Source organism: Camelus bactrianus, chromosome 7 (assembly GCF_048773025.1).
Source record: "Camelus bactrianus isolate YW-2024 breed Bactrian camel chromosome 7, ASM4877302v1, whole genome shotgun sequence".
In the NCBI taxonomy this organism is placed as follows: domain Eukaryota; kingdom Metazoa; phylum Chordata; class Mammalia; order Artiodactyla; family Camelidae; genus Camelus; species Camelus bactrianus.
In genome coordinates, this window is record NC_133545.1 from 22,672,314 (window position 1) to 22,686,530 (window position 14,217).

General features: G+C 37.9%; 1 protein-coding gene across 3 annotated transcripts in view; it reads left to right on the top strand.

Moving 5' to 3' along the window:
- GRM8 (glutamate metabotropic receptor 8) overlaps positions 1-14,217 on the top strand; it is a 678,033-nt gene that overhangs the window by 579,155 nt on the left and 84,661 nt on the right. For all 3 annotated transcript variants that reach the window (XM_074367135.1, XM_010947580.3, XM_074367134.1), the window contains exon 9: positions 11,441-12,376. In XM_074367135.1, the coding sequence (XP_074223236.1) occupies positions 11,441-12,376 (936 nt within the window). The remainder of the gene's footprint in view (positions 1-11,440; positions 12,377-14,217) is intronic.

The following is a 14,217-nucleotide window of genomic DNA, read 5'->3' on the forward strand; positions in this document are numbered from 1 at the left end:
CAGCTGTGGTCTCCTCTTGTACTACTCAGTTTCTCATTCATCGCTGTTCTTTTCTATTTGATCACTTTGCTCCTGCTGAATCCAAGGAGACTTTTTCTTAATCTCTCTCAATCTTGTATTCCATACTGCAGTCTGTGGGAAGAGTCTTTAGTTTCTAGGTTTAGGGCTGAAAAGCAACATCAGGTTCTCTCCCTTTTTTCAGAAGTCGTTTATTTTTATGACATGTCCCAGTGTGATAACTCTATTCCCCTTTGGCTGCAGGAGCTGTTTTTGTTGGTGTTTAGCAGTTTCATGTCTGTCTCTTTGTGGGTAGAATATAGAGTCACGCAATCCCTAGGAATCCAGTATGGAATTGGAAAAATTTTTTTAAACCGCTGGTTTTCTTTTTAATTCAAATAAAGTATCTTATTTTGCATCCATTCATTTGGGATTAAGTTATAAATGCCTTTCAGGCAGGAAGAGTGCCATTTAGGTGTACAGTGACTAAAGCTAAATGGATACAGTAACCTTTCTGATGCTCTCATACGGAATAGCTGGAAGAATCTTAAATGGAGACAACGTTCCACTTGAATAAGTATGAGGGGGAAGGAATCACTAGGATGAAGCATACTCAGATCATGAAACACGTTTATCTTATCCTAAGGTTTCTTCATTGGGTCTAGTATGGAAAAAGCCTTTAAGCAAATTATCACCAAATTCTTTCGATTCTCCTTTCTAAACCTGACTCATCCTTTCTTTTTCATTCCCAGGAAACTCACCCACTCTTCTGCTCTTGTCTAGGGCCACACTTCTTTCACCTGGACTATTATTTCAACTGTGTTACACCTGCTCCGCTGTCTCCTACCTCCTCTGCTCCCTCTTCTGGATGTGCAGTTAGTTTTAAGTTTCTGGTGGTTTTTTTTTTTTTTTTTTTTGACCATCTATTTTATGTTATGCACTGCCCTGGGAGCCATTAGGTACATGTAATAAAATGCTGTGATTGGGTATGTGGCTACAGGCCCCCTCCATCGTTTAATAGCTATGTGATGTGGGACAACTTACCTACTGCTCCGTGACTCCTTAAACTAAATGCGGTGAGGTGGGGGACCTAACTCACAGGGTTGCCATGTGCATTTAATGTTCATCGCTTAGGACAATTCTGGCACGTAGTACGCCCTTAATAAATGTCATCATCATCATCACTTCTTATGTTCTCTTTGCTTAGTTATATAACCTGGCTTTCCACTGGAAATATTCATTCCAAACCCCTCTGTCTGTCTTCTCACATTCTAAAGGTACTTACTTCCTATAAATTTCCACAGTGTGAGTTAAATATACATTGAGTGATACGGACTAAGATCGAAATGGACAAGTGTTTTGCACTGAAAATTTATTCTGTTGTTCAAAATGTCACAAAAGTGCTTTATAAAGAATTATCTTAGTTTCTGCATGCATTAATAAATCATCTTAGTGTAGTAAAAATAAGAAATATGAATTATTAAAAGGAATATTCTAAGAAGCAACAAAATTTCCTGTTGAGAGTATTACCCCTGAGCTGATTTTCATATTATTTTCTTCTACCTATTGGCGATGAAGGATCTGCTTAACTGAATTTAGGTAGCATAAAGTGTGGGCACATGTACTCAATGTAGCTCTTCATATGTAATATTTAAGTCATATTGTAAGATTTAAAATTAAACATACAAAAGCTTTTAAACAATATGCAGAAAAGATCTAACATATCAAATCTTCCTGAGAAGTTAAAATAGTTATTTTTATAGTAAACATTCTGATGAATTAATCTTACATGAAAAGATTTTACCTAAGGAAATTATTTGAAACTCTAATTTTGGTCATCTAGAATAGAATCATGAATATAGTAACACAAGTTGTAGCTCAATGGCTTATGATTTAAAATGACCACTCCTTATAGTATTCAAATCGTAACTTTTATCACAAATTTAAGATTAAGGGAAAAAATTCTGTTTCAATACTGTTGCTACAAATACCACACACTGCATGGATGTCTACATAGGCACTATGTTGGGGTGAAAATCTATCATAATGTCAGTGCATCCCATTCACCAAAAATATTGTAGGTCTGACCTCCTGTAGTCATCCCTGAAAACAGTCATCCCTCAACACATATCCCAACATCCAAGCTTGCAGATCCCACCTTCTCCAGCCTCAGAGGCAAGGGCAGAGGACACTTGCCTGGACAGTTTTCTCAGCATAGAGCTGGGGTGGAAGAAGGGGCATCTCACGTGGGAGGAACTGACACTAAAAGCTGAGATTGTGGGGAAATAAAAGCATGAAATAGCAGATCTGGATGAAATCCAGAGACGGTGGTTTTGCTTGTTGCTGTTGACAGATTTTTTTAACAGAGCAACTGTATTTAATTATAGGTAGAGACTGGGAACCTTCTTTCTAGTGCCGCCTCTCAGTCCTAAATCATGGTACATGCAGAGTTTCTGACTCTCTTTTACATTTTCTGCTCGCAAAACATTTTTACACGTATTAACTTGTTAGATCTTTCCAACATCCCTGTAAGGTATGTGTCAGAGGGTGTAGTCTACCCAAAATCAGCTTCTCTGAAGGTATGGATGAAATAATCTAGAGACCACACAGAATCAGAAAAGAACAAGCTTACTACCATCCTATTCAAAACCCTAAATAGAGAGTAGCTATAAATTTGGAGTAGTAATAGATGTGTTTACCACATTGTATTTAATGTCGTTCTCAATCATCAAATTCCTACTGAATCTTGGGTCTTCATACAGATTACAAGAGTTAAAAATCTGTCCTTGAGATTAACATGCTCTCAGTCTAGTGGGAAAAAAGACACGTGAACAGATAGTCACAATACGATACCAAAGAGTTATAATAAAACACATATAATGAAATATAGTGAAATACAGGGGAGGGACATACCTTCCCATCAGGGACTTTTGATTTTCAAATCCTATCCTCATAAAGTTTCACTGTGTCTTTTGGGCATCATGGACCACTTCCTCATTCCCAAAATTATCTATTTGGTTTCTTGGACCTTGGACTAGATTTCTTCCCTGGTATCCATCTGGCCATGTTATTTTTCATCCTCCTTTACTATTCTTTCTGAGTCTGCTCCTTAAATTTTGTTCCTTCTGTGCCTCCATTTATGTCATCTTCCCTTCACACTTTCCATTGTTTCTCACGGTAAGAATTTTCTAATAAATATTCATAGTCTCAACTGCTTTGCATATGACTGCGTTTGAAATCTTTGCCGCAGGCAAACCTGACTCATGAACACAGCTCATGTGTTCATCTGATTCCTGAGCTTCTTGGCTGGGAAGCCTCACTGAGATTTTGAGCTCAGCAGGGCTCAGAGGGAACCAAGTCATGATTTATCTTTACCTTTCAAAACCAGTCATTCCCTTGCGTGCCCCTGTTCAGGGGAAGGACACCATCACCTGTTCACCGGTTCTTCCATACCTTCTTCATTCTTTCAACAAATATTTATTGATGCCTATTGGTAACAGTGGGAAAACAGACCAGGTTCTTACTCTCCTGAGGAAAATACATTTAAATTGGTGCTTAGCAAAGTATGGTTCACTAATTACATGACAGAAGTCTTGGAAGAAGAAGGGCTTCTTTTAAAAATGCCAACTTGAGTTTCCATCCCAGACGTATTAAATTGTAATCTCTAAGACCTGGGACCCAGTGAGATGTATTTTGAGTAAACGCTTTAAGTGATCCTAAGGAACATAAGTTAAAATTTATAAAACTACTTATTTGGATAAAAAGAAAGTCAAACAAATAAATATGTAATTACATACTGTGAAAGTGCCATTGAGGAAGACGACAAGGTTTTGTGTGAGTGTATCCTGGGGGAGTGAGGAGGGTTGATACATGATTCTCCAGGAGTTAGACAGGGGCAAGACCAAGCCTGGCCATGTAGCTGGTGATCGATTAGACATGACGCTGAAGTAAGTGAGATGCTAAGGAAGACTCTCAAACACAAGTCTGGATGCCGTCCTTTGGTTCCTCTGTTTCCCTCACATCACCCTTTCCTTACTAGACCTTAAATCCATCCCATCTTCTTCAGCATCACTGCTTCTAATAGTTCACAGGCTCTTGTCTTGCCTGGAATTACAACATCATTTCCCTGATTCTTATCCTTGCTTCTGTATCACCCTTTTTCCTTATCTGTCACCACAGTGATCTCCAAAATTATATATATATAATTTGTGTGTGTGTGTGTGTGTGTGTGTGTGTGTGTATTATCATGTCACATGTTTGGTTAAAAATCCTTTAATCACTCTCTATGGACTTGGGAGTAAAATCTGAACACCTGGTGCTGCTTACTGAGTCCTTCCTGCTCACTGCCGTTCTTTGGATTCCGGTTGCCATCGCCTTCCATCTGGAATTCTGCAATAACCTCAGTGCGACTGGGGATTGACCTGTATCCAGTCTTGGGTTCCAGTCGTCTTCTCTCTATTCTGCAGCCCGAGGATTCTTCTAAACAATAAATCTCATCATCCTTGTCCTTGTTATAACCCTTCAGAGGAACCCTCAACTACCACTTTCAAGATACCATGCAAACTCCTCTCAATGGCTCACAAGGTTCTAGCATGATCTAGCACCTTCTCTATTCCCTAGCTTACCTTTACCCACTGCTTTAATCTATACTTTTGCTATTCTTTATACCTTTAGTGTCTTCAGTTTGTTATGGCTTCTTGCTCCGGGGTCATTTTTCTTTTTATATATACATATTTTTATTGATATAGTCAGCTTACAATGTTGTGTCAATTTCTAGTGTACAGCAAAAGGCATAATGGAGACTGTCATTCTAAGTGAAGTAAGCCAGAAAGAGAAAGAAAAATACCACATGATATCATTTATATGTGGAATCTGGAAAAAAAAAAAAAAAAAAAGACAAATGAACTTATTTACGAAAGAGAAACAGACTCGCCCCTGGGTCTTAATGTCTTTTTTGCTTTTCTTGGTGCATTCTTGAGATCCCCTTCTTGGGTTTACCTCTTCTGCATCCTTCAGGTTGCTGTTCACACATCCCTGAAGCCTGGACTTGGTGGCCCTGCCGGATGCCCTTCCTGCAGAACCCTTTCCTCACCTCTTTTCTTTTTTAGGGAGTCTCATACTGAGCCGTGACTGGCTCTTTGCTTGTCTCTTTCCCTGCCTACTCTCTTTGGAGGCCAGGGACCCTGTCTCGGTCACTGTTGAATTCCCCACACTGAACCTTGTGTCCAGAACAGAGTGGGCATGCAATATATGTCTTTTTCACCCAGCAAATGAGGACTGAATGTTCATACTTCCTGACTGTATCAACTTAGCATGCATGCTTTTTAAAAACAACAGCTTTATTGAGATAATTCTCGTGCTGTAAAATTTGCCATTTTAAAGTACATCATTCAGTGGGTTTTAGTATATTCAGAGTCGTGTATCCATCACCACTAATTTTAGACCATTTCCACCACCACCCTAGAAATCCTGTACCCTTGAGTAGTCACTCTCTATTCCTGTCTCTCCTTCGCCTCTGGCAGTCACCAATACAGCCTGTCTGTATTTCTTTCACTTAACCTATTTTCAAGGTTCACCCATTTTATAGCATATATAGCACTTTATTTCTTTTTAATATTTGGTTGAAAAGATAAAGCACATTTTGTTTATCCATTCATTAGTTAATGGACAGTTGGGTTGTTTCTGCTTTTTTGCTATAATGAATAATGCTGCTATGAACATTCATGTACAAGTTTTTGTGCGAACATATGTCTCCAGTTTTCTTAGACTGAAATTACTCAGGAGTGGAATTGGTAGGTCATATGGCAATTCTATGTTTAACTGTTCAAGAAAGTGCCAAGCTGTTGTCTAAAATAACCACACTATTTTACATTGCCACCAACAATGTAAAGGGTTTTAATTTCTCCACATCTTCAATAACACTTGATATTGTCTGTGTTTTTTATTATGACCATCCTAGTGGGTATTGTGGTTTTGATTTGCATTTCTCTGATGACTAATGCTGTTTGACATCTTTTCATGTGCATATTGGCCATTCATACTTCTTCTTTGGAGAAATGTCTCTTCATTTCTCTAGCTTATTTTTAATTGGATTATATGCCCTTTAACTGTTTAATTCTAAGAGTTTTAAAAAATTAATTCTGGATTCAAGTTCCTTATCAGATATGATTTGAAAATGTTTCTGCCCACTCTGTGGGTTGTATTTTCACTTGCCTAATGGCATCTGTTGAATCATAAAAGTCTTCAATATGGATGAAGTCCAATTTGTTTCTTTTTATGTTGTTGCTTATTCTTTGGAGTCATGTCTTGTCCCAGCATCACTGGTGAAAAGACTATTTTTTCTCCATTGAGTTTTGTTGTCATCCTGGTCAAAATCAATTTACCATGCATTTAAGAGATTATTTCTGATCTCTCAATTTTATTTCACTGATTAGTCTATCTCTGTGCCAGGATCATGCTGCTTGAAAACTGTAGCTTTGTAGTAAGCTTTAAAATCAGGAAGTGTGACTCCTCCAACTTCACTCTTCACTTTCAAGGTTGTTTTGTCTGTCCTGGGTCCCTTATGTTTCCATGTGAATCTTAGGATCAACTTGTCAATTTCTGCAAAGAAGCCAGAGGAGATTTTGATAGGGATTATCTGTCGATCAATTTGGGGAGTATCTTCATCTTGGCTATGTTAAATTTTCTGATTTATGAACTTGAGGTTTCAGTTATTTAGATCTTCTTTAACTTTCTTTAAATGCTGTTTTGTAGTTTTTTAGTGGAAAACAACTTGCATTTAACTTGTTCTAAGAATTTTATTTTTTGATGCTATTGTAGGGGAAATTTTAACTTCGTTTTAAGTTGTCTTTTTAAATAGGAAGAGTACTTGCATTTTTAAAGGTTATGTAGATCTGTAATATCACGTAGAATTAAGACTTCAGTCTGGGGATCTTCTCACATATACCAGATTTTTAAAGGACGCTAAACCTACTCACCATTTTGAATAGGGGCAGAAAGCTTTGCACGACCCAAAGGAAGTGGATGAATATTAAGGAAGCAATATATAAATTTATATGTAACTATATTTATATGTATGCATGTATAGGCTAATATATTGAGAAACTTTATTTTGAGTTCATTATCAAATTAATTGTGCAATGTACTCACTCATGTGTGAATCATACAATTCACAGTGATTCACAAAATATGATACCAAATTTTGACATCTTAAATATCTATGCCAATTAACTACACTTGTTAAACTTATTGATTACATGAAAATTAATGAGCAAATCTTTGAAAAAATGCCCAGTTCCACTGGAAATGTTTGCATATATAATCTGCTGTTACGTAAGTCAGATGAAGAGTTGGGTTTTTAAATACTGGAGTGGCAAGCTAGTCACCAAAATGATTATTAATACCATGCTTATTAATGGAGCAAGATGAAATGAGCTAATTAAGGATGGTGAGACTAGACATCAATTATCTTTAAGTGTTATATTTAAATTTTTCCTACGCATATAGTAATCATATTGATGAAGATGCCACTTAACACGTGGGAAAAATACCATAATAGAAGTATTAAATTGAGTGAGAATTTTGTAATGAATACTGGAAATGATTAATAATAGTGAGGCCTTTAATTGGGGAACATTCTTGAAGTCTTTTTTTCAGGAGTTATTAAAACTACACAGAAGAAAATTATTCTATAAAAGTAATGTCTATTAAAATAATTTATGAAGCATTACTCTAGGTTGATTGGTCTGGAAACATTAAATTTTAAGATGTAAGCATGCTCACTCAGAAAGGTTTGGTTGCTTGGTTGTTGGTGTGTTTGTCTGCAGCAATAATACAGTTTGACGGCAGAAACCAGTTGAAGGCTCACGTTCTGTGAAATGGATTGGATTGGAGCCTGTAGAAGGAATCACTGTTGGTGAACATTGTCAAGACGGGAACGGGCTATGGTTTTGTCTCTGGAAGGTCTGTCTATATAACTATCATCCATTTGTTAGACTATGCATTTTAAACAGAAAATATCCTAATATCAGAGTAATATAAAAGGAGAGGAAAATATATTTTAAAAATGCATTGATAAGGCTTCTCTTTATACTCATTATGAAAGGTGATATAATTTAATATAACAAAGCAAAAGAACTGAATGATCTTTGTTTATGCTTTACAGCATAGTTGTGAAAATTAGGCAGTTTAATTTACTCTCGAGTGGTGTTGTTTTTAATTTGACAACATATGTAACATAAATTATGTCTCAGACATTGATGTTATTTACAAGATCCTGATTCAAGTGTTTGCTATTTGTCCTTCCTTGAGGTGGAAGTTGGTTGGTATCCAGACTTCAGCTACAGCATCAAAATACAGTTATAACATAAATGGGTTCCTTGATGAAAATGAAGTTGTATGTATTTAACGTGCTTACTAAAACATACGTAATGTTTTCTCCATTATATCAAGAAACATCACATATATTGCTTGAATGTATTGTTTTTTACCTGAAGAAATTTTACAGCTATTAAAAATTGTGATATTTTTCATTATCTTATAACTTTATTTTTTATTTTTGAGAAACACTTTTCCACTAGTTCAGTATGCAGAAAACTGATCAAGAAAAATGTAATATTTAGCTTCTAATGATGAATATTTATCTTTTATAATGAGGTCTATCTAATATAGGTATATTTCTTTGTTAATAAGTCTTGTTTCCTTCTGGAAAATAAAATGAATTAAGAATTAAAGAATTAGACATGTGGTTAAACAAGCTGACCTTTAAGGTCTCTACCAAATTTGAAGTTTAATGTTTCTGAGATTTTTTTCTTTTTTTTGCTGGCTTTTTTTTTTTAACAGTAACATTATAAATCTATAGAAGTCCCAAACAAAATGCAATTTTGGTTTTACAGTAATTAGCTTTGAAACATAACCTTCACAAAAAGTATTTTATTACTTTAGAAGAGTCCATTAGGGTATAAAATCAATGTTTTAGCCACTCAGTGGAGCATTTCATTTTTCTCAATATTTTTGAGAAGCCACTTTCAATTTAACTTTTTTTTTCTTGCCTAATGGAATCTTATACATAAATAAAATCACTTTTCTAAATCATTAAAACCTAATAGTAAATTAACAGGTTTATGATAGATTGCTTTTCCTTTGTGATGAACAGACAAGGTAAATCTAATAGTCTTGAGTGCCCTTAGGACATGTGAAGTACCATCTACTTTCTCCTGGGACGATGTTTGAAATTAAACATGCATGAATCCTCTACTCCACCTTGGGGAGATTTGACAGCCCTCTGCAAGTGTTGAACTTGGGAACTACAATTCTCTGCCCTCCACTCTTCACTCCACATTCAAGAAAGGGAAACATCCTTAAGCAATCAATCTATTCATGAGAATAATCTCAGTCACATAGTTCCCAAAGGTGGGCAACCTTAACAGTGATGATAGAATATTGCTGACACGAGACACTTTGGGGCATTTTGTGGTGTGAGGTAGCTGTCACTGCCTTCTCGGTGGATTCTCAGTAGACAACCATGCTGGTGGTGGTCACAGAACAAGTAGGTACACTTAATTTGAGCCGTGTTAGTTTTCTATTGCTCTGTCACAAATAACTCCATATTTAGCAGCTTAAGACAACAAGACACTTATTATCTCTCACAGTTTCTGTAGTATGGAAATTCAGAAGCAGCTTAGTTGGGTGGTTCTAGCTCTGGGTCTCTCATGAGGTAGAGTCAACGTGTCAATGGGGGCTGCAGTCATCTGAAGACTTGACTGGGGCCAGACAATTCACTCTCCAGGCGGCTTCTCACATGCATGGCAAGTGGGTGCTGGTTGTTGGCAGGAGGTCTGTTCCTTTCCATAGGGCTGCTTGAGAGTTCTCATGACAGTCTGGTTATTTCCCTGGAGTGAGCAAACCAGGAGAGAGCAAGGCAGAAGCCAAAATGTCATTTATGACCTAGCCTCAGAAACTTCATGCAGTCTTTGCTGGAATATATTATTGTGTATATAGATCAGCCCTATGGAAAGTGGGGGAGGACTCCATCAGTGCATGAATTCCAGCAGGTCAAGTTATTTGAGGCCATCTTGGAGCCAGATTACCCAAGGATATGGTAATTTTTCTTTTGGGTTTTTAATGGAGCTGATCTGAGGAAAACAAGTTTTCATTTTGTTTTGTTTTGTTTTGTTTAAACATAACTTCAGCTCTCATCTCTGTGACTCTTTGAGCAACATTTTATTTCCAGAACCCAGTACTTTCAAGATGGCCTCTTCTTCCTCAGGGGTACCGTTTCTGTTCTTCCTTCCTCACAGATTCAACAAATATCTAAGGACACATAGTATGTCAATCACTGTTTGTTCACATTGGTAAACAAAATCCCTCCCTTCATAGAGCTTACCTTTTATATAGTAGCTGCTTGTCATAAGTCATCTCCTAAAATCCATAACTTCCCGTTTGTCCTATTAGCCTTGTGTGGGATCTGGTGCTATTTCTATGTAGATAGTGTCAGAATTGATTTGACTTACAAGACACCGAGCTGGTGTCCAAGAATCGCTTGGTGGTATGGGAAACCCCCTCTTCCTACCACCTACATTGGAATTGGGTCCAGGACCTTTAGTAAAAAAAATTTAAGGTTAAGAGGTTAATGATTGGCTAAATTCCCTTAAAATGGCATTTTTTGTGTGTTTTAATAGATGTATTCTGTGATCTAATTCAAGAGAGTAAGATAGAACTTTACGGCCCTGAAGCAGATACAAATCACAGCATAAGGACTTGCTCATTTGTACAAATTTCACTGTTTTAAGCCTACTTTTGTTCAATGGAAAACACTGCCATCGAGCTATCTCACTCAGCATGGTCTTTTTCACAATGTGGAAATGCAAGACTGGAGGGAAAAGTGTATTTCCACCTTAAACCAAAGCAAAAACGAGAATATAATTATCACCATGAACACCTGAGGACTATCAGAAATTAAAATAGCTGGTTTTGCCTTTTCCTTTCAAAACTGACGCAATGAGATTTGAATTCCCGCAAATATGGTGGAAAGACTTGGATCACCATTCGTATGTATGTTTATATCCCAGCCAGTGTTTCAGGGATGCTGGCATTTATACCTGAGCGAAGTTCTAACACATTTTCCCATGGGACTTTTTTTTTTTTTTTTAGTTTTAAATCTATTTGGGCCCATAAATCTTCCTCCCAATGTCAGATTGGTCAACAATGAGGAGGTAAATGGAAACTAACAACACTCATCAAGTTGATTATGTGAATGATTTATCGGCCCCAATTATTTAACACTTTCATAAAGTCAATATCAGGGAAAGAGACGCTGGGCTCTTACTATGGTAAACTGTGTTTGTACTGTCAGCATTCAGTGATTTATTACAAACCTGTGGCTAGGATTAGGATATTATAAATGGGGAAAAGTGGAAGCCTCATTAATATTTTATGCCCACAGGTGGAAGACATGCAGTGGGCTAATAGAGAACACACTCACCCGGCGTCTGTCTGCAGCCTGCCCTGTAAGCCCGGGGAGAGGAAGAAAACAGTGAAAGGAGTCCCTTGCTGCTGGCACTGCGAGCGCTGTGAAGGCTACAACTACCAGGTGGATGAGCTCTCCTGCGAACTCTGCCCTTTGGATCAGAGACCAAACATCAACCGCACTGGCTGCCAGCTCATCCCCATCATCAAACTCGAGTGGCATTCTCCCTGGGCTGTGGTGCCTGTGTTCGTTGCAATGCTGGGAATCATTGCCACCACCTTTGTGATCGTGACCTTTGTCCGCTACAACGACACACCCATCGTGAGGGCTTCGGGACGCGAACTTAGTTACGTACTCCTAACGGGGATCTTTCTCTGCTATTCAATCACCTTTCTAATGATCGCAGCACCAGATACAATCATCTGCTCCTTCCGACGGATCTTCCTGGGACTTGGCATGTGTTTCAGTTATGCAGCCCTTCTTACCAAAACAAACCGAATCCACCGAATATTTGAGCAGGGGAAGAAATCTGTCACAGCACCCAAGTTTATCAGTCCAGCATCCCAGCTGGTGATCACCTTCAGCCTCATCTCCATCCAGCTCCTGGGTGTGTGTGTCTGGTTTGTGGTGGACCCCCCGCACATCATCATTGACTATGGAGAACAGCGGACTCTAGACCCAGAGAACGCCAGGGGAGTGCTCAAGTGTGACATTTCTGACCTCTCGCTCATTTGCTCACTGGGGTACAGTATCCTCTTGATGGTCACTTGTACTGTTTATGCCATTAAAACGAGAGGAGTTCCAGAGACTTTCAACGAAGCCAAACCTATTGGATTTACCATGTACACCACCTGCATCATTTGGTTAGCTTTCATTCCCATCTTTTTTGGTACAGCCCAGTCAGCAGAAAAGGTAAGTGGCAAGAAATGCATTTGCCAGCCCTTTCCCTGAATTTAACTTCTTTCTTTAGGGTGCTTTCCCTTCTTCCTTTTTGGTTCACTTATATTCTCTCCAGAGGCGTCAATGTGTTGTTCAGTGTGTTATATTTATATATTCAAGGTCACTTTGCTCTGAATATATTGACGAAGACTGATTTTTCCATGAAAAACACTTTAATGTGTCCTCCTTAGCAAGGAGACAGAGAAGGAGAAGATTGACAGAGCTCACATCCCTTTCTAGATCTCTCCTCCCAGCTCTGTTATCAACTAATATATCTGTTCATTTCCAAATGTTGAAAGAGGAAGGCAGAAGGGCAGACCTGATTCACGGGAGTGAGCTATTCCAGAGATACCCCAGTGTATGACAAATGCCTCCTTTCCCGATTCTAATGTGACTCTGGAAAAATACTGTCCTTAATAATGATGATGGTTTTAGTCATGGAAGTTTATAGAGTTTATAGCAAAACCACAACAGTAAAAAGAAACTAAATGGCTCAGTTTAATCTGAGCCATCTTACTATTTCTCTTCAGCCCCCATTCTTATTCTTTTTCCACATGTGGAGGATGATGGTGAGAGATTAAATAAAACAGCAGTGGGCATTTATATAAGCAGTTTATAGTTTTTTAAAAGTTGAGCATCAATTGAGTTTCCTGGAAAATTTTTCTTTTGTTCCTAATCTTCCATTAACTTTTCCACATAAAATCTTGCAAGTACAGAACATCTGTACATGAAAGACAGCATGTACTGAACTGAATGTGTGTAGTTCTTTGTATAGAAAAGCAGGGAACTAATTTTCACCGTGAGTTTCGAGGTTTGGGTGGTGTGATGGCAACAGCCAGCTTGTGAAACAAAGGCTGAAGGCATTCTGAAGGCATGGCCCCTCAGCCCTAATGTGCAAATGAGAAAGTTCTTCCCTCAGAATGAAGACTTAAAGATTGTCCCATCCTCCGTCATCAGAAGTCATGAGGAAGTCAAACATCCTGGGGGCAATCACATTTCCTAGATCCTAACATTCCAAGTGAGGTCCTGTATGACTCTTAAAATCCTAACGCATTCAGAGGAAAAAGTACCCAACAAACACTTGGAGAGCTTGTTAGTATGAGCATTTGTCCCTTACTAGATCAATGTAGCCATCAATTTTAAAAGACGAAAGATGTACGTCAGCCAACCTGCTGCCGAATAGAGCAAACTTGCCATGGGTTCCAGACCTGTGACCTTTCTTCACTTGTATGGCCTGATGGAAGTCTATGAATATTTTATGTTGGACCACGCACATGGCAGGAAAATTAAATAAGACAGTTTGGGGCTCTAAGCCTAATAACTAGAAAGCATTATATTTTGACACATGCAGATGGGAATGTATTAGGATCAAACTTGTGAATTTAACTTAGAAAGGAATGTGTCTGTCAGTTTATTAAGCCTCTTGTGACATGGTTAGTTGGACTAGCCAGGAAAAACAGCATTTTTCAGAGTCTGGAAATGTCCACATTATGTGAATTATTAATAACATCAACTTAAGTGGTACTTTTGTGTTTGAACCTGGAGCTGTCTTTTTTAATATATTATTTTATCTGGAGAGGGCCTTAGGTAGTTTATTTTGCTTTCTTGTGGACGACACATATTTAACCAAAGAAAATCTCCAGAGCGCTGATATCCAACTTTGTTTTTCTTTTTCTTTCTCTTCTTTACATTTTATAAATGACGGCCTACTCTTACTTTTCATACTGTGACTTCCAAGGTTGTGGGGGGAGCAAACATAAGTGCTAATAAGATGTTATTTCTATTCTGAGAAGTGTTTCAGTGACTTGATTTTT